This window comes from Cavia porcellus, unplaced genomic scaffold (assembly GCF_034190915.1).
Source record: "Cavia porcellus strain 051 isolate PalLab524CR breed Dunkin Hartley unplaced genomic scaffold, mCavPor4.1 scaffold_11, whole genome shotgun sequence".
Taxonomy (NCBI): domain Eukaryota; kingdom Metazoa; phylum Chordata; class Mammalia; order Rodentia; family Caviidae; genus Cavia; species Cavia porcellus.
In genome coordinates this window covers 347,495-372,312 of record NW_026947494.1, presented here as the reverse complement: position 1 = coordinate 372,312, position 24,818 = coordinate 347,495, and the positions used below count along the sequence as shown (strand labels likewise).

The 24,818-nt window shown below is 42.2% G+C and overlaps 1 protein-coding gene across 1 annotated transcript in view; it reads right to left on the bottom strand.

Annotated features, from left to right (window-relative positions):
• Positions 1-479: 479 nt before the first annotated feature.
• Sdha (succinate dehydrogenase complex flavoprotein subunit A) overlaps positions 480-24,818 on the bottom strand; it is a 30,638-nt gene continuing 6,299 nt past the window's right edge. Inside the window, exons 3-15 of the mRNA XM_063257901.1 lie at positions 24,152-24,313; positions 21,523-21,666; positions 20,925-21,089; positions 19,200-19,348; positions 15,471-15,595; positions 13,693-13,861; positions 12,326-12,521; positions 11,299-11,470; positions 10,147-10,265; positions 7,205-7,316; positions 6,908-7,038; positions 5,667-5,780; positions 480-3,892 (exon numbers count right to left, since the gene is read on the bottom strand). Of these exons, the coding sequence (XP_063113971.1) occupies positions 3,806-3,892; positions 5,667-5,780; positions 6,908-7,038; positions 7,205-7,316; positions 10,147-10,265; positions 11,299-11,470; positions 12,326-12,521; positions 13,693-13,861; positions 15,471-15,595; positions 19,200-19,348; positions 20,925-21,089; positions 21,523-21,666; positions 24,152-24,313 (1,845 nt within the window). The 3' untranslated portion in view covers positions 480-3,805. The remainder of the gene's footprint in view (positions 3,893-5,666; positions 5,781-6,907; positions 7,039-7,204; positions 7,317-10,146; positions 10,266-11,298; positions 11,471-12,325; positions 12,522-13,692; positions 13,862-15,470; positions 15,596-19,199; positions 19,349-20,924; positions 21,090-21,522; positions 21,667-24,151; positions 24,314-24,818) is intronic.

Genomic DNA, 24,818 nt, shown 5'->3' with positions numbered 1-24,818 from the left:
ATTTTATACCTTTGATTGTAGGGGAGAACTTTGTGGGTGTAACAATGTCCCTTCCCAGGTATGATGGGTTCTCTTGGTGCTTCATGAAACTGACTAGAAACTCCCAAGTGATTTCAATGGCTAGATTTCCATTAACTTTCTGTTATGTTGTTTGTGTCCAGGAACCTAAGGCATTGACTCTATATTTCTCACGTCCAAACTTTTCTCCCTGATTAAGTGCCTATTCAATTACTCAATTTGATTTTGAATCAAATCTTAAGCATTCCCCAAAGTCTAGCCCAGAATAAATAATTCAACTCTTACAGATCACAATTGGTGATCACTGAACATGAAAAACTTAAGATATACTGAGAGAGAGAACACATCCCTTCCTATGTTCAATATCCATACTGACCATGTCTTCATCTGCAAAATTAATAGAATGTTTCCTGGCCTGCCTTATAAAAAGTATTTGTACCAAAACAAAAAACACAGAACACTTCAAGGAAGAAATTTATATTATTTTCTAGTGCCAAATTTTGTAAATACACTCATTGTTTAACTTGAGTCAGAATTTTTTTTTTCAGACAGGGGCTTGCAATGTAAATCAGGCTGGCCTTGAAGTGCAGGGATTACAGGCTTGAACCACTGTTACTGGCTTGAGTTGGATTTGTTTTTAAGAGACCAGTCTAACCTGGGTATGGTGGGGCATTCCTATAATACCAGCACTTGGGAAGCTAAGGCAGGACAGCTGCAACTGAGCTACATGATAAATTCAAGTTCAGCCTGCATTACAAGAGACTGTTTCTAAAAATAAAAAAATCCATTTAGTCCCGTTGGTTTCATAGTTTTACCTACAAAACTGTTTGACAAGAACAAGAGGAAATGTTAAGTTTCCTTTGCAGCCACGGTCCAAGCCACGGTACTGCTGCCTAAGCTGGTGGCACACTGATACCAATTTTTCAAGAGTTGTGGGTTCCTTCATTTGCTGTCCGACACCAAAATTTTTACATAAACAAAAAACCCCCACAAGATTTCTAGATTTTGATCTAACAGTATATGAAGATAATTAACTTGATATTTCAGGGCAATATATGCCAAGATGGATTTAGAAATAAAGGTTAAAGTTTAGATCCAAAGTGTTTCCCACAAAGTCTCAAATATTTGGAGGTGGAGCCTGTTAGGAGGTTACAGGTTAGAAGAGCACAGAGTGGGCTTATCTTTGTCCCTGGCTCCTTTTTCTCTCTGCTTCCCGGCTGCAATGGCTTAACTTTCCTCCACTATACTGTCAGATAACCATGAATGGAAACCCTGGAAACTGATCAAATAAACCTTTCCTGTAACTTGCAGGTATCGTATATTTTGTTCCACTGACAGGAGTGGGACTGGAAATGCAGAAATTTGGTTTCTAGCAGTGGGGTTGCTGATGTGGTAGTTAGGTAAAGCTGTATCTGACCATGTGGTTCAGAAACTTTTGGGTTTGCAGAGGGAATTCTACTTGTTTTGGAGATACCTGCTGAAGCAGCTGTAGGATGCTGTAATGAGCTTGATGGATAATTCTGGTTATAGAGCTGAAGACCAGAATGTTTGCTGATAGCAATGCGGATAATAAAGGTCAGGCTTATGAGGTTTCAAGTGGGACTAAAGATTACTGAAAACAATTTGTTTAATTAGTTAATGTAACTCTATTACATTCTGGCAAGGACTTGTCTACATTTCCACTGATTCTGTCCTAACATTTGTGTGAAGCTGAACTTAAAGGTGGTAAACTAACCAATCTGAACAAATTTCAAGGCAGCCCACTGTTCATTTTGTGGCATAAATACAGTTGGCTGCTTTTAAGCTGGATTTATAATGAGAATCAGGAGCAGAGAGCAAAAATTATAGCCAAAAAATGTGAAAAGTTTGCAGTTTTGCCAGAAAGATAGCTCCTGTATGTAGGTGCTAAGACCTACAATTTTGAAAAGATGAGCTTTAAAAGACAAGTACTCTGCATAAGATAACAGGAAAGATGACTGGAGAACATTTCAGGTGCATAAAAGGGTAAACTCGGGTGTGACAGCAACCACATTTGGGATGCTAAGGAGGATTAGCACATGCTTAAAGCCAACCTGAAACAGAAAGTTCAAGCACATTCTGAAATATATATCAAGGCTGTCTTAAACAATGCCAATGACAAACTAGAAAGAGTAAACTCCTTTCAAAGACTTTGCTTTTTTGAGAAGAGTCCTAGGGCATTCTGTTCATTCAGGAGTGCCTAGGGGATATATCTAGGTAAGTCGATGACCGACTTAGTCTTCCAGTCTTCCAGTAACTCAGAGGCTCTGCAGCCATGCTCCAAGGGGGCCATACTGCTGCCCAAGCTGGTGGCATATTGATAGAATCCATTTTCCGAGAGTTGTGGGTTCACCGACTTCCACCCAGGTTTTGGAGGAAGGCCTACGAGGCCACAAAAGGAGCATTAAAGAGGGCAGTGTGTGAAACATAAGTCTGCCTGAAAGAGAGGTCATGTGAAACTGGCAGTGCTGCCCAACCCCTTGGCCTTTGGAGCTCTCACCTGACCAGGACTTGCCCCAGGTGCTAGATAAGGATTTATTTGTCCTGATAGGTTTCAGTCTTGCTTTGGTTAGATTCCTGGCTAGTCTTCTATTCATCCTTTTTGGAATGGGAATACTTACACTATTGTACTTTACAAATATTTGACTTTTTTTGTCTTTTTGAAACAGGGTTTCACTATGCGGTTTGGGTTGGCCTCGAACTCACAGTGATGCTCCTGTCTCAGCCTCCCAAGAGCTGGGATTACAGATGTGCACCCGTAAGCCTGACCTAACTTCCTGACTTGTACAAAGGCTTACAGCTAAGCATTTGCCTTGAGTCTCTGAGGCTCTGGACTTTCTAGTAATGCTGGAGCTGAGAGTTTGTGATTTTTGTTTGCTTGGTTTGTTCAGAGGTTTTTATAGTTCAGGTTGGCCCTGAACTTTCTATGTAGTACAGGTTGGCCTCAGCCAAGGAGCCAATGCCCAGCAATCCATCCACCTGCCTCAGTTCTGAGTGCTGAGATTATAGGCATACGCCACCAGTTCAGGGTTATGATTCTTAAGAGACAAACTAAATGCATTATGAATAATGACATAGACATAGCTTTTTGGAAATGGTGTGGTATATATCTAAAATGTCCCTTAGCTGGGGATTTAGCTCAGTGGCACAAGCACCTGCCTGGCAAGTGCAAAGTACTGAGTTTGAGTCCTGGTGTCAAAAAAAAAAAAAAAAAAAGAAAGAAAAAAAAAATGTCCCTTAAAAACTTCATGTGTTTGGAGATGGAGCCTGACCAGAAAAGGCAAGTCACTAAGGGCATGACCTGAAAGGGTGCCTTGTTCCTGGCTTCTCCCCTTAGTTTCTGCTTCCTGGTCTGCTTTAAGCAACTTTCTTTCACAATGCTCATTCACCATGCTGATTCTGCTTTAGAGCCAGCTAACCACACACTGAACCCACTGGAAACTGTGAGTCACTGAACCTTTCCTCCTTTAAACTGTGACTGTCAGGTAGTGCGTACCAGTAATGAGAAAGTGATTAGTACAGAAAGGTTTTTTGTTTGCATTTCATTTCGAATTGTGCCCAGTATTACACTTCACAGAATAAAGCTAGGGACAAAGGCAGACCTAGCTATTCTTTGCCTGACTCTGGCAGGCTGCTGGCCACTGAGTGTACAATCTCTGCAGCGAGTTCAGGACAGAGTAGGGAGTTTCCTGAGGCAGGTAAGACAGGAACACCTGTGAAAGCTATGATACAAAACTACAGAAGCTGATTCTACAACTTCTGTGTCTCATCAGTAGGAGCGAATGGCTGGGGGAACTGTGGCGCAGTCAGCTTCATTTAAGGTCTTGTCGATGACAGGCCTGTACTCCAGAATGACCTTGAAAAGAAGAGTTAGGAGGAGTTAGAACACAGGAGTACACAAACACCTGTGGCGCTTCTAAGAAAATTTACATAGTACAGTTCTAGGAATGGGAACTTAAAGGAGTCACAATCTGGAAAGCGATCAGCATATACATCAGGGCTCGTTTACATTAATCCATGTGTAAAAACACACATAAATCCCACAAAGAAGAATACAGCAACTTAAAGTAACACTGCACAAGATTCTTCATGAAGCTAGGCGTGCTGGTGCACATCTCTAATACCAGCCCCTGGGAGGCTGAGGCAGGAGGACTGAAGCCTGTTCAAGGCCGCCAGGAACTACACAGTGAGTCTCTCTGTCAAAAACAGAAAAAGACAAGATTCTTCATGCTTTGCCCACATGGTTACATCATTCAAAGCAGGAAAAATTTTGTAAGACACTGTCACGTTTTGTTAAAACTCCTACTTGAAAGTGATTATTTATACACATAGCATGTACTCATAGGAAAGTGTAAGTACACATATACACATAAAACTTGGAGGAAATGTTTCAAACCAGAATGGGTGATTTCTTAATTTTTTTTTTTTTTTTTCTTTTTTTATTGGTACCGGGGATCGAACTCACAACTGCCTGCTTGCAAGGCAGGTGCTTATGCCGCTGAGCTAAATCCCCAGCCCCTGATTTCTTAATTTTTTTTTTTTGGTACTGAGGATTGAACCTGTGACCTTGCACTTGGCAGGCAGGTACTTGTGCCACTGAGCTAACCCTCCAGTCTCAGAACAGGTGATTTCTGATTGATTAGCTTACAATACTTATGTGGGTTTTTTTGAGTACTTCCTATACTTTCCAAAGTAAGTATTTTATAATCACTCCCTCAAACATTATTAAAAACATGCTTGTTAAAGGAGGAAGTCTGACTCGTATACAACATTAGAAAATGGTCCTCATAATAGATTCTGAAAACAACTGACTGTCTGAATTAAGACACACTAGGCATCCACCGGTGATGACACCGTTCACCTTGGTTTCTAACAACACAGATAAATTATTGGAAGACTATCTCTCCTACAAGGTATGAAAAGCTTAAAGGTATAAGCTATTTTTGGTTTTCACTATGCTGTTCAGGCTGGCCTTAAACTCACTTTGTAGCCTAGGCTGGTCTCCAAAGCACGGCAATTGATCCTCCTGCCTCAGCCTCCGGAGTGCTGGGATTACATGTGTGTATCACCAGCACCAGCAAAGGTATCTTGATTATTTCAGAATCTTAATACCCACAGAAATGTTACATGTTGGAGATCTGTGTGTTGGTAGAGAAGACAGAAGCTCACAGATTCAGCTACCATCTCCTGCCTGTGCCCTGTTCTGTATGCTGCAGGCAAGGGATACACCATCTCTGCTGGTCTCCTCAGCAGCTGCTTCCTGGTGGTCCAGACACTGGGAAGGGAGGTAAAGATGTCTCCTGGCTCTCTGGGCTCCAAGTAGGTTGCTATAGTGGCTGTCTGTGTCCCTCCAGAGTCACCATATTCTACCAGGCCACCAGCCCTGAGATACTTGATCTCTACCCAGTACCCTTGAACCAGCAAAAGCCACAGGAGCTGACCCTGCATTTAGGCTTCCCTGAACCACCACAGGCCCTGGACCTTGTTTCCAGAAGATGCCTGCCTCGTGTGGTGTCCTTTTCGGTGGTGTTTCAAATCTGTCAGCAGCTTGTTTAGGTCTGGCCTGCTTCTCCCAGACAGTCACTACCAAAGGCCTGAGTGTAGAACAGCTCACATGCGTAACCACATACCTTCCCAGTCTTGATGTCCACATAGGAGAGGGTATGCTTCCTCCAGTGCTCCCCAAATGGTCTCTTCTGCTGCCCCTGGATGGGCTTGGAGTAATCATACTCATCAATCCGCACCTGAAGTCAGAAATGTACCCACCTCTTATCAATCATTCAGGTCATTGTCAGGAAATGAAGCAAATATTAAAACCACGCACAGGAGGCAGACAGCATTAAGTTCAGGACCTAGTGACAGCCGGTGGGTTTTGTAGCTTGCAGTGAGTGCAGTGTCTACTACATTTTTTTATACAACTCCATGGGTGGATATTAGATTTAGGTATTATCTATAAACCTAAAACTTTATCAGTTTCCTTTTGCCCACATCCTGGGAGATTTTCCCAATGCTTTCAGTTATTTTTATTTAACTATTTTAATTATATTAAAACATCAAAAACTCTCAGAATACCTAAAAGCTAGTAAGGAAAATGCTGCTTGACATAAAAGCAACATCCTCTTTCAGTAAAAACCAGGGACCCAAATACTTGGCTGTTTCTGGTGAATGTGGGGTTAGTGGAGGAGGCTCTTCTTTCCTGGATGAGGAGGGTGGCCACACAGTTCCTGAGCTATGGGTTCTCAGTCCTGCCTCACACTGAAACTCATTCACCTCAGCCCAAGAGCCAACTCTGGACAAACTTTCAGCCTTAGTACATACTTGGGAATATGACCATCAATCATTTTTCCCTTCATCTATCTGGTCATTGCAGGATAGCGATAAAACTTCACAATAAATGCAAACCCCTCCTATTTAACCAATTGTGTCACCCTGCATTGTACTGGGCTAAAGCCTATGTTGTGTCTTACAGAGAGTCTATCCTTCAGCTGAAGCATCCTCCTGACTTTGCAGCCATATCCCGAGCCCTTTTTCCTTGTATTCCACTGTCATATGCAGAATCCTAAACCACTGTGTGTGCTCTGCACTCACTAGTCCATCTAAAAAGGGTTCTGATTCCCTTCCCAAGCTGACATTAGGTATGAAGCAATTACTTACCCCACACTTCAATCACTAAGTTAACATTTCCTAGCCATAGGACCCTCAGCCCATAGAGAATCAGTCCTGCTTGGCTAAGGTACTAACTCAAATTCACATGATTCTGAAGCCAGTGAAAACAAAAGTAAAAGTTAAAGGGGAAAACGTAAGTGTACAAAGCAGCCGCTGAGTGGCAGCCCCAGGAATGCACCAGGTGCACAAGCTTAACTCCACATACCTTGTAATCTTCCCTGGCATGGGCACCTCGTGACTCCTTCCGTGCCTCTGCTCCATAGATGGTCTGCAGGGCACAGAGCATCAGGTTTTGCAGCTCCAGGGTCTCTACTAGGTCTGTGTTCCAGACCATTCCTGGGGACACACACAGACCCATGAGAAGTGGACAGGATCCAGTCACAAGGGTCTAGTTTTACAGTCATGGCCAAGGCCATCCAGATAGCAGACATGGAACTCAGCCAGGCAAACAGGCCCAACATGAAGACCCCTGCAGAGGGCAGGCCCCACCCTCTTGGCTCACCCCTATCAAACGTCTTCAGGTGTTGCAGGTCTCCATAGAGCTGGCTAATTTTCTCACAGCCTTCTTGCAGTACACTTCCCACACGGAACACTGCAGCATGAGTCTGCATGGTCTGTATAATGGTTGATACACTGTGTCAACTTGAAAAAGTTTAACTATGGGACTTCGCATGGGGCCAGGATCCTTACTTTGTGAACATCCTCATACTATGCAAGAAGAGGGCAGAGATCTGGCGTGGGTGCTACATTTGCCCTAGGGGCCAGGTAGCCTGATTAAATATAAACGAAGCTTACTCTCCCCTACTTTTTGCTCTTGCTGCTTTTGCTGTCTTCTGTTACCTAGAAGTGCTGTCCCTGTGCCATGTCACTCTGCTTTGGAGCCAGCTGATTACGGACTAAAACCTCCACAACCTGTGAGCTAAGTATACCTTTCCTTTTTAAATTTTGGGTGTCTGGCAGTTTGTCCCAGCAACCAGAGAAAGGTAACTAAGACAGTATGTTAACAGTATCAGTGGTAAACTAGAATCTCCAGGAGCCACACCAGATAACTGTTAAAACCTTTAGACTAGTTTTCCTGCATTTCATTTTATGTTAACATATTTACTTAAACTAAACAGATAAACTCTCAGACTGTGTGTGTATGTGGTTCTTTCTGGCAACAGGAGGTCCTCCTCATACATGCCAGCTAAGTGCTCTACTACTAAGCAATATCCCTAATCTCTCCATTTTAAAAATATTTAGCATATGACTCACTAAAAGCCCAGGCTGGCCTTAAACTTGTGATATCACTGCCTTAGCTTCCTGAGTAGCTAAGATTTTATAAGCATGTGCCACTTTTGAATTTTAAAATGAAATTTTGATGAAATCTTAAAAAAGTTCCCATTATTCTATTCTATATAGTACCAATTGCCTAGCAAATCTGTTTATCTCACCAAGAGAAATGATTTACATATCTGGCACCACTTTCGGAAACACAGCTTACCACAGGTGGACTTTCTCTTAAGCAGGGTGCTCTGAATGGTACTAAATAAACCACATAACTAATAATTCCTGTATGAAAATATAGCACCTCTGTATAGACCTCAGGACACCTGGCTCTTTGACAATTGGGACACAGGCCTACAGCACCCCCTTGTGATACAAAGTAGGGCATATTTAGAGGATGTAGAGGGCTGCGGCAGCTGCAGAGGTGGGTCAGGGGGAGAAGGAGGAGCCGAGAGGCCTGGGGACCGTTAACGGCTGGCCTTTCCCAGCTGTTGGGCCTCTGATCATTCTGTTAGTACCTCATATTCAAATGCCTTTATGATTATATTTATGGTCATAATACATGGCCCAAGAAAAAAACTTCCAAGTTTTCAAGATCACTCTGCTATGCTGAGAAGTTGAGTACCCACTGACCTGTGGTCAAATGCCCAGGGCTACCTGCTGAATAAGGTCCTCTATTCTCTCTCTAGTCAAAGCCACCTTCTGGGCTCTACTTTGATCCACTGACCTCTTCCTCTACTGATATCAGACTAACACAGCTTTAACTGGGAGACATTTCCACTAACATTCTTTAAACTGATACATAATTGTAAAATTGTAATGCACACTGTCCCTATGGTTTCTTAGGACAAGTGACAAAAACTGTTTCAGAATTTGGTAATTAAACATTCTTTCATATCTTAAATTTTATATTTTTTTTTTATCTGTACTGTAAATAATTATTGATTTAGGAGAAGCCCGGTACTGAAATATTAAAAGCTACTAGTTTCTACATAAATGTTTTATCAAGACATTTTTTACTAGCCTGCTTTTTGGTTATGCCTTGGGGTTTTTAGGTAAACATGTAAGTAAAGACAATTTTGTAGATATATATCACATTTCTTTGATTTCTTCTGTATAAGCTACAGTCAGTGTAAAAATTGCTTTCTTCCCAAAACTGCATCTTCCTTGAATACAGGGATTCCCAGCTGTTTGTTGAGTGACTCCACTTCCAACAGTGTCTGCACTCAGCAGGTTGGAGGCTATGCCTTCTGGTGGGAGGTAATGCCTCTACTATTTCCACCTCAGAGTATCACATGGGTTTTCTGGCTCAATATCCAGTGCAAGGTTTCACCAAACACAGTGACTATGTTATTCCTCTTGGTTTCTGCCCCAATACCACTACCTGCTCAGTCCTGCTAAGTATAACTCGGTCCACTTCTGTGCCTCATTTTTCTCACAAAGTTTGCTAAAGCCCAGTCCTTCCAGAAGACAGGAGCACACAGACCTCTGAGCAAAGCGGTAAATAATCTGTTCCCTTTGGTGACTGTGTTTGAGTCACTGGGCCCCTTTCCGAATAGGATTAAAGAAGGGACTTTTTTTTTGAAACAGGGTTTTACTCTGTAGTTCCAGCTGGCCCTGAACTCTGTAGTCCAGGCTGGCCTCAAACTTGCATCATTTCTTCTACCTCAGACACCCAAGGACTGGGATTACAGGCATGTACCACCACACCTCGCAGGAGCTTCTTTTTAAAAGACATACACATGACCCAATTTCCACAAATAATCCTAAGTAGAGAAAACTCTCATTCATGGACCAAGAATTCCTATTTTAGAAGAATTTGTTTTCTGTTTTATACTTTATTTTTTAGTGATCTAAGCCTGTGTTTTCTAATTCAGAGAGATTAACCACATGTAGCCATTTATATTAAAACTGGAAATACAGATCTCCCTGTGCTTCCTTCATGCTGTGAGACATGTGACAGCCAGAGCAGGTTTGGGATGGACACCAGGCTCACACCAGCAGAGAAGTCACAACCCTGATGCCAAGGGGCCACTACTTCTGCCTGGATTAATGATCTTCAGTCTTCTGTCTATACGAGGCTTCCTGACCACTCATATATTCTTATTTGAGGCAATAAGGGCTCCTACTGTTTGTCCTACATACTTGTGTGGGCAGCGGGGCTAGCACCGTTCCTACCTTCTGCATGTTGAGGCGCAGTTCTGATGTTTTTATGTTTCCATCAGCAAATCTCAACTTGTCAAGATTCATAACAGACTCTTCCCCAGCATTTGGTTTAATTGGAGGAACTTTATCTCCTAAAAAAATAAAAAGAAGAGGAGGTTAGAATTTAACTTTTAAAAAATATTTTAGAAAAGCAGATGAATTCTGAGTGATACTTGTAGGCGTTTCAGAGCCTTGCCAGGACTTGGGAAGAGTATGGAGCAGCCTCAGCCAGCAGTGACCTGGACACCAGACTGAGGAACATCTACTGCCATGGCCTAATCTTGTCTTTGCAAGAACAAAGACAAAGAGACAGGAGACAGGGTTTTGTTGTGTTCAGGCTGGCCTCAAACTCACAGTGATCCTCCTGCCTCACCTCTCAAGTGCTGGCATTAAGTACACCAACACACTTGGTTATTTCTTTTTAATTCTGGCACAAGCATTACTTTTATAATGAATAAAAAACATTAAAAATTTCCTTAAAAAAAAGATCAATCAAAACACATCCTGCCCCTGAAAGACAGGAGCCATAATCCAATCCTTTGCTTGCATCACCTCTTCTTTAATAAAAATGAGTTGTAGTTTATTTTAGAACAGACTCATTTTACTAAGAACCAAAAATTATTCTTTTATCCCTACTATTTAAAATATTTCATTGCAAATAAATAATCTCTGCCAGGAAAGCAGCATTTAATAAGCTTTCACTCAAAATAACGATTTCCTAATAACGATACTTTATTTTTTCACTTTTTTTGGCTCCCTATGCAGTTCAGGCTAGCCTTGAACTCATTTTGTAGCCCAGGCTAGTCTCAAATTTGCAATGATTCTCCTGCCTCAGCCTCCTGAGTACTGGTATTAGAGGTGTGTGCCACCACACCCAGCTCAATTATGATATTTTAAAGCACAAAATAACAACTGGAAAAAAAATTAACCAAAAAAAAAAACCCCTCATCTTAACTGTTACAGACTTCCTCCCAGCTCGCCTAACTTTACCATCATTACCACAAAATCTCTGGACTTCTCTGCTCTTCACTTCAGGAGGAAAACTAGACTACGCAAGTACTGGGCATATTTTTAACAAGTAATCAAGATTCCTGAATAACCTGGCTGCTTGAAGAGAGCACATACCTGGCCTGCAAGACTCTGCAATGCTCAGGGCACAGGCCCGTCCAAAGACCACCAGGTCCAGAAGGGAGTTTGCACCAAGCCTGTTGGCACCATGCACTGAGGCACAGGCGGCCTCCCCACAGGCATAGAGGCCAGGCACTACCTGATCCTGGCCATTCACATGCTTCAGCACCTGTGGGGAAGATTTCAAATTAGACAGGTACTGGGGTTGACACAAGCTCCTCCAACCCAGAATGGACTTCTAAGCTTGAGGTAGGAAAGAAGATAGTGTCTGCTGTCTCGGAAAGAGCCTTCTAGTGTATCCCCAGTTTTCCTCTTTTCCTGAACACTCACCATGATGAATAAGCCAAAGGACCCCATGTGGCTTTTCCCCCAGGTCCACTGTACACTAGAGCCTGTCTTAAACACCCAGCTTGGCCACTGTGTGATCTTGGCTCAGACCAAGGTGTATGGCAGACAGAAAGCCATTGACAGCCGGGTGTGGTGGCACTTGGCAGGCTGAGGCAGGAGGACTGCAAGTTCGAGACCAGCCTGTGCTACAAAGTGAGTGCAAGGCCTGCCTGAAATGCATAGCGAGACCGTCTCAAAACGGGGGCGGGGAAAAAAAGCATGCCATCAATGGGAGGAAGACTGGGGCATTTTGGACCTTTCTACTCACTGTTGATCTCTGAAGGGAGAATAACAAACCTCCCAACCCTGACCTGGAGACCAAAGTGGAAGGGCCAGCTGATATCACCTTGCATACCAATGGTAAAGATCAGAGACTGATAAAATCACTGTAAAAATAACAAAAGCATCATCCAGGAGAGTAATAAAAGCAAAAAACTGCTCATGATATTAGATCTATGGCAGAATTAATACACTACTGATAATGAACTGTTATTACCAAATGAATGCAAACTTTGCAACCTGAGGCTCTGCCTGCTGTCCAGAAATAGCAACTTACAGTAAGTACACACTACCAAGTAACACAACGTAGTTTTGTTCTTGCTTCTAAGATCTAAGGGTAGCAGAGAGGTATCTTCACCTGTCCCTTGTAGTTGGTGGGAATTCCACCCATGTTGTAATGGACAGTGGGGAGGACTGGGATCGGCTCCTTGGTGACATCCACACCAGCGAAGATCATGGCCGTCTCTGAGATGCCAGGCAAACGTGTGGCCAGCTGCTCAGGGGGAAGATGGTGTAGTTGTAGGAAGACATGATCTTTCTCTGGGCCACAGCCCCTGGCAAAACAGAGTGTTTTAACATGAGGTAAAAGAACAGCAACAGGAGCAACCGCTCATTGTGGACACATGTGAATTCAATGTTGTTTCTGAAGGAAGTTTTCCATTTGGGTTGTTCTTTTATCCAATATTCTTTAAGCATCTACTGTGTGCCAACAACAGATATAAAAACCCTATAGCAGCTGAGCATGGTGGCACACACCTGTAATGCCAGCACTCAAGGGTACAAGGAGGGGGGATCTATTCAAGTTCGAGACCAGCCAGGGCTACACAGTGAGCTCAAGGACAGCCTAAACTTCATAGTGAGACCCTACCTCAAAAAGACAAAAACAAAAAAAAATGAAAAACAAAACAAAACAAAAAACCAACAAAAAAAGCCCTACAGTAATCAAGCTCACACTCTAATCCTGACCAAGATATGCTGCATTTCCCCTGGTAAATGCATTAAAAGTCCTGTGTCAAGTACTCTGAAAAGCCATCCAACTCTTCATTTTTATATAAAACATAAAATCGACAGAGGCACACTACCAGGCACAGATCACAGTCACTGCACTGAAGAACAGGTTTAGAGTTGAGTGTGGTGGTATATACTGTATTCTTAGCACTTGGGAAAATGAGGCAGAATGATTGCTGCGAGTTTGAGAACAACTTGGGCTACATAGTGAGTTCAAAGCCAGCCTGAACTATATAGTGAAACTGCCCACAACAATCAAAAGAACTGGGTCAGGCACTTGGAACCTGGAGTTTTCACTAAGGAACACGTATGACCAAATCCCAAAGGCTGCAAACACTTGTGGCATGAGGGCTATAACACAATTTTGGGGTGCTGTGTCTTGCTCTCCCACAGGGTGCCTATCATACCCTTCTCACAGACCTGAGATGAGAAAGATTTATACTTAACTGGATAAAATTCCAAAAATATAGTAGAAAAAGACTAGAAATTCATGGACAACAGTGAGAAGGTAACGTAATTTTTTGATTGTGGGTAGGAGACAAAGTGGGTGCTCAAAGTGAAAAGCTGCACAATCCAGATGTGAAAATGTAGACGCGATTAAGCGGCAGCAAAGAAGAAGTGCAGGAGAAGTGGTCAGCCTGCGTGCTGGATGTGTGCGCCTGTGTGGTGTGTGTACCCACATGCACACCCTCATCTGTCTGGAAGTGAATCACACACCTTCCTTCACGGATCTCCAGAGTCATGGACCGAGATACGACGTCTCGGGATGCCAGGTCCTTTGCGACAGGTGCGTATCTCTCCATAAACCTCTCGCCCTCACTGTTAATGAGAATGCCGCCTTCTCCACGGCATCCCTCTGTGATGAGACAGCCAGCACCATATATACCTGTAAAAAGCCCAAGTACCAAACATCTGTAAGTGAACAATGGCTAGGCACATAATTTAGATGCCTAATTCTTTTTCAAGATCAAGGGTTGGGGCAGACAATGGGTATTACACTTCAAAGCACAGAAACAAAGTCAAGAAGTGAAGTAAGTGTGCATAACAAGCACTGAAGAAGCTGAATGCACAGAACAGGTCCAGGAGGAATGGTGTCACCCAGTGAGAGAATGCTGCCCAGGACTCACTGAACTCCATGTGCACTCAATGCCTTGACTTTAAATTTTTGAACATAATTTTGTACCATGAACATGGTAATTACTCTTTTTTTTTAAATTTTCTTTTTTTAAATTGGTATTGGGGATTGAACTCATGATCACATGTTTGCGAGGCAGGAGCTTATGCTGCTGAGCTAAATTCCCAGCCCCTGTGGTAATTACTCTTTCACCAAGAATCAGCTCAGATAATTCCTTTTTATCGAAGGTACTCAAATAGCAACAAGGATAGAAATTACTATTGCCATTACTTAGGTTGTACTTGCTATGGACTAACTGTTGTATACTTTTTTTTGGTTCTAGGAATCAAACTCACGACCTTGTGCTTGGCAGGCAGGTGCTGTGCCACTGAGCTATATCCCTGGCCCGCTGTATACAGTTTCGCTCACCATGTTCCGTGTAATATCACCCCCACCCTCAGAGACAAGCAAGTTAATTAAAGCTATGTAATTCATTTGAATCACCCAGCTGGGAAGGCCAGAGCCAAAATTCAAACCTAGTTAGCATGGTGAGGTCTGTACTTTTAACCATGACTGAGTCCTTGAATGTGAAAAAAAATAAGCAATGTCAAGTCTCAAATATTAACAGAAGATGCCAATAAGTAAATAAATAAATGCATATGATTTCTTTTAGGTTAAAATTTTCTTGAGTACATGAAATGTTTTTGTATGTTTTAAAAACCAAGAATGCTGATTGTCTCTTACCTATCTTTCATTTTCCCTAGCTTCCGTGGCATTTTTGGGTGGTTTCTCAAATGTTGTGAAATAAGAAATGGGACTTTCCAATAGCACTTGATAGTGGACACCCAGAGGCTCAGTGACAGTTTATTAGATAACAACAACAACAAAACCTTGACAGATGTTTCATCCCTGCCAGGGCTCAGAGGGGAAATAGTCAGAGCAAAAACAAAAATCCTAGTTCTTCAGCACTACCTGCTAGGCTCCTTAACTCCAGGCCAGAGCAGTGGCCCAGGGAGCGCAGGACCAGTCACCTCAATCTGTCTTCTGCAGACTCACTGCAGGCCAACACCCTCTATGTCAATTGTCACCCTGTGTTAAAGCTTCTGACTCTGTATGTGCATCCACAACCATGTAATGGGCCAGGAAAACCTCATTTCCCCCCATGATGAGCTCTTTCCCATCTGCATCCTAATTTGTATTAGTAGTGGGGCCTGATGTTCTCCACAAAATAAATCCATACCAAACTGCTTTTAATTGATCAATAAGAAATCTTCTTGAGGACCAAAGAGTGTCAGTATCTGAAACTGTTGATAACTACGTAGGCACCACATACTTACAAGACACCAATGAGCGCAATGCCAGGCAAGGCACTGGGTCCTACCTGTGGGGTGGAACTGCACAAACTCCAAGTCCTGGCAGGGAAGGCCAGCCCTGGTAACCATGGCTGTGCCATCACCAGTGCTGGTGTGGGCAGACGTGCAGCTGAAGTAGGTCCGCCCATAGCCTCTGAAAATGACAAGAGTGCAGTGACCACACACAGCAGCAAATGCCAGGACCTCCTGACTTAAGGAACCACAGAACCTACAGAGCAGCCTCAGGCATTGCTGGCATACACCCCGTCTAAGCACATGCTTATGCATGTACCACATGACAAAGGAGGCCACGCCTGTTGATACTGTAACTTGTTGACAGAGAAGGGAGGCTCATTTGTATTTTGGTACTTTGTGCCATTTGAATGATTTCTCTGTGATGCTGGGAGTGATTTGTGGTGCAATAGTAGGATTAAAGCTGACCCACTCTGGGTGTGAGTGCTACCTGCCCTCAGGGTGGTAGCCAGGACAGGACATAAGGGGCAGAAAGAGGGTCACAGTTTGTTGCACACTGCTTTTGCCTGCTAGGAATTGTTTCTCCCCTGTGATGCCCCTCTGCAACGCTATCCTGCCTCAGAGCTGCCCAGTTATAGACTGAAACTTCTACAAATTGTGAGCTGAAAAAAAAAAAAAAAACTTTTTTTAACTTTTGAGTGTTGAGTATTTCATCTCATCAACAAGAAAACTAAGATAGTGTCCAACATGACAATCCAAGTATACACTATGAAGTGACTACTACAATAAAGTCAGTTAACTTCTACCAACCACAAAATTATCCTTTATGGTGTGGATTCTTCAACCTCAGTACATTTCAGTTATATGTGCATTATTATTATCATAACCAGTATGCTGTGTGCATATAAGTCTAAGAACTAATTTATCTTGTGATTCAGATTTGGACCCACATCCTTTCTGACAATCACCATTTTACTATTTCTGAGTTTGTCATTCTTTGATTTTATATACAAGTAAGATCATGTAGTATTTGTTTTTTTGTGCTTGGCTACTTTCATTAGCTTAACATCTTCCAGGTATTCTTTGTTATGGCTGAAGAGTACTTCAATGCCTATATAAATCACTTCTTTATCCATCAATCAACAGGCTGATTGCGTATCTAGGTGACCATGAATACTATCATGAACATGGGCATGAAGATATCTCCAGGATGCGCTGGCTTCACTGATTCTGGATATACATCTAGGGGTAAGACTCTGCTGGATCATATGATAGCTGTAATCCTAGTTGTCTGAGAAAATTTCACACTACAATTTACATGCTCACCACCAGTCTAAGAGTTCCCTTTTCTTTATGTTATATTCCTCATCAAATTTGTTTTCTTTTTACAATCAGCCAGCTTCACAGGTGTGAGGTGTTATCTCCTTGTGATTTTGATTTGAATTTTTTTAATACTGGGGATCAAATTCAGGATCCTGCACTTATCAGGTAGGTGCTTATGCCACTGAGCTATGTCCCTGGCTTAATATGAATTCTTATTAGTGATGTTGAGCATCTCTTCAAAAACCTGTGGGCTATGTGTGTGTTTTCTTTGGAAAAATGTCTATTCAGGCCCTATGTCCATTTTTTAGTTAGATTATCTGAGCATTTTTGCTATGTGGTTGGATAAATTCATTATATATTTTGAATATTAACTTATTAGGCATAGGTTTGTATTATCATCTAATCTATTGGCTGCCTTTTCATTTTGCTGATTGCTCCCTTTGCTATAATGAAATTTCTTAATTTTAAAATGGTAAAAATCAGTGTATAAAGTAAAATTTAGTTATTTTTAGCACTGCATAAACAGGATGTTTTAGGCTGGGAATTTAGCTCAGCAGCTGAAGCGCTTGCCTGACAAGCGCAAGGTCGTGAGTTCGAGTCCCAGAACCAAACAAAAAACAAATAAGCAGGATGTTCGTTGGTCATTAGAGAAATGCAAATTAAAACAACCCTGAGGTTCCATTTCACTCTGGAAGAAATGGCCAGGATAAAGAAAACTATCAACAACAAATGCTGGAGAGGCTGTGGGGAAAAAGGAACTCTCTTGCACTGTTGGTGGGAGCGTAGACTGGTGCAACCACTGTGGAGGTCAGTCTGGAGATTCCTCAGAAAGCTGGGATTGGAAGTCCCATTTGACCCAGCTATCCCACTTCTGGGCATATTCCCAGAAGAACTGAAAACATCGTACCACATTGAGATATGTGCACCCATGTTTATAGCAGCACAATTTGTAATAGCCAGATCTTGGCAACAACCTAAATACCCATCAACTGAGGAATGGATAAAAAAGATGTGGTATTTTTATACAATGGAGTACTACTGCTATAAATAATGATCACATTGAGATATTTATAAGTAAATGGATGCAACTAGGGACCATACTCATAAGCGAGATAAATCAAATTCACATGTGTAAATACCACATAGTTTCCCTAGTGTAGGAAATGTTAAGAGTATATAAGATACAAAAAACTCAGTAATTACAGTGAAAGGCTAAGAATCTACTGAAAGGGGAAAAATAGTATCTCAGGGAAAATGAGGAAAAAGAAAAAAATGTCTGAAATTATATAAACACACAGGATAGCTAAGATGATTGTGCTACAAGCTAAGTTCTTGGAACAAAATAGTTAACATTCATAAGATTGGAATAATTGTGCATATTACTGATTAGTGATCTGAGGAACTCATGAAGATCATTATGTAAAATAATAACCCCAGTTATGCTCCTACCACCTTGTTCTGAAAGCCTATATTGTCAGTGTACTGGGCTCTTTGCTATTATTGTTTATATGTCTTTTTCATTTTGTGTTTTTCTAGGTATTTGTTTTGTTTTGTCTTTTTTTGTTTTGTTCTTCCCTCTAATATGGAAAAGATGGTTATAAATGTAGAGACTCATGTATGTGTAGTACTTCTAAAAAGTTTATGAGAATCATGAACAGCTACTTTAAAGAAAAACAGATACTAAGGTACCCAGTACTGATTCCACAGCATCATGATATGAAATCTAGTCATACAATTATTCTTTGTTCAGAGTGATTTTAGTCTGTTTTGTTTAATTTCAACATACATGAAGGTACAGACAGCTATTTTGAAAAGAATGAGAGACATTATGGCAGCTATTGTTGACTTCCCTATTGTCTGTTCTTGAAGACCTAAAATGTCTTCATTCTGTTCTGATCAGTTCTATACTATCTTGTTTTGTATGAATTCATTGTATGTGAAGATATGGACAATTGTTTGGAAGAAAACAAGAGACAATATGATAGACAGTGAAGATCTCTGGTTGTCTTGCTTTGTAATCTGTGTCTCTTACATTGTTACGACCTATTTTGTTCTGTGTAATTTTACCCTCTTTAAAACAAACAAACCCTAAAAACAGGATGTTTCTATTTTAGAGGGTCAGTATGCACAGCAGCCAGGAAAGCCAGGAAGGTGACACCAGAACATGTCCTGTGACTTTGCAGGCTGTTTCTTCACCTCAGAGCAGGAGGACAAGCCATGCAACCCTCAGTGACCTCCTGCTGCCCCTGAGAACAGCCTCTGATATGGCTGTGGTGCACTGTGTTCCAGCCACCTCTGCTTCCACAAGGTAAGATGCCAAGGCTTGGGAAGATTACCTCCTTTGCAAGATTTTACCAAGACCTATGTCTGAACCATTATTGTATAATATCCACATTTTTATTAAAGAAGCCCTGAAATTCAACTTTTCTATAGAGAAATGAAATGAAAAATAGATCCCATACCCAGTAGCAATAACAGTGTTCTTTGCTCTTATGCGATGTATGGACCCATCTTCTATGCACAGTGCAATCACACCACGGCACTCCCCATTTTCCATCAGGAGATCTAAGGCAAAATACTCTACAAAATAGCTGGTATCATATCGCAGAGACTACAAGAAAAAGATCCCACCTTTTAAATTAAATTTAGGGTTAAGTCAACAAATACTTAAGATTCAGTCAACAAACACTTAAAATGTGAATGGTTAAAGCATAAGCCTGCAAACAGATGAGCTAAGTCTAAGGAGACTCTGCGGTTGAAAGAGTCACAAGCAATACCTCACATTGGACAGCACTCTATTTTTTTTTTTTTTTTTTGGTACCAGAGACTGAACGTACAATCTCATGCTTACAAGGCAGGTGCTTATGCCACTGAGCTAAACCCCCAGCCCTCACCTCACCCTGAAATCAATGCCTATGCCACCGTGAAAGCACAAGGCATTCTGCTTTTAGCATTGTACCGGAAATGTATGAAGAACGCAAACACCCAACAGTACCGCAGGCTCTGCACTGCTCTTGCTGGCCATGCGTGTCTTACTCCCAGCTCTCCTATGACTGCATGCAGCACTAAATGCACTCAGAACTTGGTGCCACAGTGAGGCCGGGTCATGACCCAGGCCAGAGCTACTGGCCACATGTGGCAACTTTGTTAATGAAAACATTCATTTCAATTTCTCAGTCACACCAGCTATAACTGCAATGGCCACACAGGGCTAGTGCTTGCCCATGGGATAGTTCAAATCACCCAGGAGCTCACAGAGAGCAACACTGGACAGTGCTCCTTGTGCTGGCCTAATAGTCCCTGAATGAAGATAAGTGGCTTTGGAAACCTGGGCCGGCCCCCACACTACAGCTCCAGCACAGGCATTGATACCTACAGTATCAATGTACTCAGCGCTAGGGAAGCCACTGGTGTCCTAATGCTTGTCCCCCTTCCATCTGCAAACAATAGAGTTAAGAATGTAGATGCTGGGGACGTAGCTCAGTGGTGAAGGGCTCCTTTAGCCTGTACCAAGGACCCGGGTTTGATTCCCAGCACTGAAAAAAAAAAAAAAAAAAAAGTTGATGCTGGGGCTGGGGATTGAGCTCAGTGGCATAAGTGCCAAGCACGCAATCCTGAGTTTGCTCCCTGGTACAAAAAAAAATGTTTATGCTCTGATTATACCAAAAGGAGTCCATTAACTATTAACTGCCCAATAACTGCTGTCCCTCAAGTTGTCCTCCAGTTTAAAGCTAAGGATTAAAACAAATGAGTCAGTCCATGAACTCAGAAGTGGTAGAAGAACTTAAGCATATTTGCTGTTCCCACACTTGGAGTGTGATAGACCAAAAGGTCCAACCTGGTATGCAACAATTACTAAGTCAATTTTCCAAAACAGACAGGAAATAACTTATGCTTTTTCACAGCATGTCCAGTAATTTCATATTAACAATAATTATATATCTTAACAGTTGTTTTCTATTGCTTTTTGTTTTTCGGGGTTTTTTTTTTTGGTACCAGAGATTAAACTCGTGACCTTGCGCTTACCAGACAGGTGGCTTATGCCACTGAGCTGTATCTCTGGCCCTGCTATTGCTTTTTAAGCAATGCCTGGACTGAGTCCCTGCTGTCCTCTCAGCCATTCCCATGGTCGCCACGAGCCTTGTCTTACCAGACCATGCCCCCACATCCAGACGCAGACACCTTACCCTGCCATACAAGGTATGCAGCAGTGAGTGGCCAGTCCGATCAGCCACACAGCAGCACCGGTGAGCCTGCCCACCTTTCCCAAACTTGAGGCTCTGTCCACCAAATGCACGCTGGTAAATCCTCCCATCTTCTGTTCTGCTAAATGGCATGCCATAATTTTCTAGCTGTGAAACAAGAACAAAAGCCTATTATTATAAAGAAGTGAAGATATTCAGGGTTGATTTTTCCTAAACAACTTTAACACAAATCTACAAAACTCATACTAATATATTCTGTGAAAAAAATCAATTCCTTCAGAAAAAAGTTTCCTTGTTAGGTGAAGTGAACAGTTTTATGGAAACTGTTCCTTTTAGCTCAGCTCATTGCCATTCTTTTGGCTCACTACATGTGCATCACTTTCTTCTACTTTTTCTTTTTTTGGTACCAGGGATCGAACTCATGACCTCGTGCTTGCCAGGCAGGCGCTTATACCACTGAGCTAATCTCCAGCCCGTTTTTATAGTAAGGATCATCCTCAGGCTCCTTTCTTTGTCCGGTACTTTTTTTGTATTACAAAAGACTGTGCCTGAGAAGATCTGAGTGCTTCTGGTACATTACCTCAATCACGGAGGCAGGAGCTTGCTCTGTCATGTAATGGATGGCATCCTGGTCCCCTAGCCAGTCAGAACCCTTCACAGTGTCATAGAAGTGCCACCTCCAGTTATCTTCTTCCATGTTCCCCAGTGCAGCATTGATTCCCCCCTAGAAACAAATGCATTCCTTGTGAGCCATGAGTAGTGCTGCATTTGCATCTTCTAGCCTTCACGTCCCCAGAATGTGATTCAGGTCCTTGCGCAGTAACCCTCTGTGAGGCTAAAGGACAGCAGGCAGGATAGGTCCCAAGCCACAGCTCTTCCCCTGACTAGGCCCCTTCTTTGACTAGGCTGGGTACTTCATCTCCCTCTGAAATGGAGATTACATAGACCTCCTAAAGCCTCAAGAGGACCAAGAAGGTGTAAACACACCCATCAAACTTATCAGGTAATCTTACAACAGAATGTTTCTGTTTTTTTTTTTGTCTTTTTCGTTTTTATCGGTACCAGGGATCGAACTCGCGACTGCCTGCTTGAAAGGCAGGCGCTTATAACGCTGAGCTAAATCCCCAGCCCCAACAGAATTTTCTAACAGCATTTTTAAGCACGTGTGACACATACTTCACACCCTTCTTCCTTTGGCTATCTGTGAACAGCATCCTATCCCTTAAGGAACCAATGGATGTAGCAATGTATACTGACAAATCAAACTTTTATTCTCTTCTTCCTTAATTTTGATTCCCACTCTTTAGAGCATCTCTTTTTCACAGCAGCATATTGATACGATCTGAGTGTGTTCTCCAAAGGTTCCTATGTTGGATGTTTGGCTTTCCAGTGTGATGGTGCTAAGAGGTGTAGAGATCTTAAGGAGCTTGTTCCTTTGGAAGGGAGGCATTTCTCATGGGAAGCTGGGTAGTTTTAGCTAGACTGTCACAGAAGAGCAAAAGCGGCCCCTCCCATTCTCAGGTTTCCCATTTCGTCATGTAACCTCTTCTCACGTCGGCTATAATGCCATCCACCATGGTGGGAGGCAGCCAAGGGAGCCTCACTATGAGGCCAAATGCATGCCTGATCTTAGCCTTTCAGCCTCCAGAACTTTGAAATTCACAAAGTATCTGTCTTTAGGTATGGTTACAACAAAAAATAAGTAAATTTCCAACTTTTCTTTCTAATTGTTCAATTACAACTTTCTAGTCAAGTAGATTCAAGCTGGATTTCTTCAGCATCACTATGCCTCAGTGTCCTCAGTTACAATACCTTCAACCTTTCAGTTATGATCATCACTAGCACAGAGCAAAAACCTTGTGGCAACAGAACAAAAGTTAACTTTCTTGCCATCCTCCAATCCTTCCAATTGTAAACCCAAGATGATTCTGATAAAAAATGTTAAGTCCCACAATAAAATAAAAGAAAGGTGCAGCATGGCAAGTACACAATCAATGCTAGCTACTATTAAAAAAAAGTCAGGGTGCAGACTGGTCTCTGAGAGTTCTCAGCTTTCTTTGGAATCTCTAGTCCCCCATCTAGTTTTAGTCTTCCTCGATTAAACTTTCCCAAGAGCTGATACTCAAGCCAAGCTACTCTCTTTCCATTTCTTCTCACTCATTGTTGCTTTAACACAGGATAGTTAGAAATACTTATTCATAGCTACTTTTCCTTGTAGACTATGATTACTTCAAAGACATATCCATTCTTTAGCTCATACACAGCTTTAAAATCAGTTACCTGTGCAGTAGAATGCCTGAAGCCTGCACTGAAGGCTGTTTCCGAGATTAGCTCCTGAAAGCCACTCTATACCTTGTATTCGGTGAGAAAACAGCCCAGACCCAAGACAGTCAAATGCGACCTTGGAATGCTATCTGTACACATGGTTGGTGTTACCAACAGGAGGTCAAAAATAAAAGAAAACCATAAAACCACGTTTTTTTTTTCCTTACCATGTTTCTATCTTCTCTACATTCACAACATTACTGCCACTGATTTTCTATGCTGCACATCTATGTCATTATCAAAACTCAGAGCCATCCATACTTAACAAGCGCTATGGATCTTGGGTGGCCCCCAAAAGCCATGCTAAAGTTGGTCTCCAGCACATAGTGCTACTGGGAGGTGTTCAGACCTTTAGCAAGGTGGGGGAGGGTGCTCTTAAAAGGGGAAAAGGACCTGGTCTGTCTGTCTCTTTCTCTCTTTTACCCTAACTGCCATAAGGTAAAATGGTGTTGTTTGTCACATGTTCTGTCATGATGTTCACATGTCACAGATGTTTTGGGTCTGTGACATTTGTTCCATCAAATGGAACAAAGGAACATGGACTAAAACCTTTGAAACCATAAGCCAAAATAAACTTCTCCTCAATTTAAGCTGATTATCTCAGGTATTTTGTCACAGGGACAAAAAGGTGACTAAAAGAAAAGTCACATCTTCTGCAAGCACACTGCAAATCAACTAAGTTCTGGGAAGGAAAGTGAACCACAGTGTGAAAGGGGTAGCAGGAGACATGGTCAGATGCTCTAGCCCTGCAAGGCTCCCAAGGAAAAAACTCTAGTGACCCTGAAGAAGAGGAAGCTGAAGGGTGCTCCCCAATGTGGCTGCTGTCCAGTGGGCAGAGGGAGCTTTACTGTGTAGGACGGTGAGGCATCAACACTTTGTCTTACCTGTGCTGCAACAGTGTGTGACCGAGTAGGAAAGAGCTTTGTAAGGCATGCAGTATTAAAGCCTGCCTCAGAAAGGCCAAATGCAGCTCTCAAGCCTGCCCCTCCAGCGCCTACCACAACCGCATCGAATTCATGATCCACTACTGGGTACTGAGTTGAAATCTGGAAAAGAAAATTGAGCTGTTAACCAACACAATCAACTGTGCCAAACATTAAGGTTGTATTCACAGCAGATCAGCCTAAAGGAAATAAAGTCAATACCAAAAGAAAGAGCAAATGCTATGCAGAGGGTTTGCATTCCTACCCCAGGGCTGAACAGACACATACGGTATCAGCCTCATGTGGAAAAGGGACCAATCAGATTTTATGAATAGCAGATGGTCTGCTCTAAAGACTAGGAAACACACTATTAGCTGAAATGATGCTCAAGACTGCCATCTGTCAATTCTGCCAACCAAAGCAGAGGAAAGTAACAAGGTAATCAATGACTGTTCTAAATATTTTTTCCTTCCAAGTACTATCTTTTCTTTCTGTATTCCTACCTATATACAGATATGCTTAAACAAGTCTAAGCTTAAAGTGTATCCAAACTAACTAGGTTTCTTACGGAAATGGTACAATGTTGCTTTTGTTTAAATAAGCACATTATACATAATTCATCTGCCTG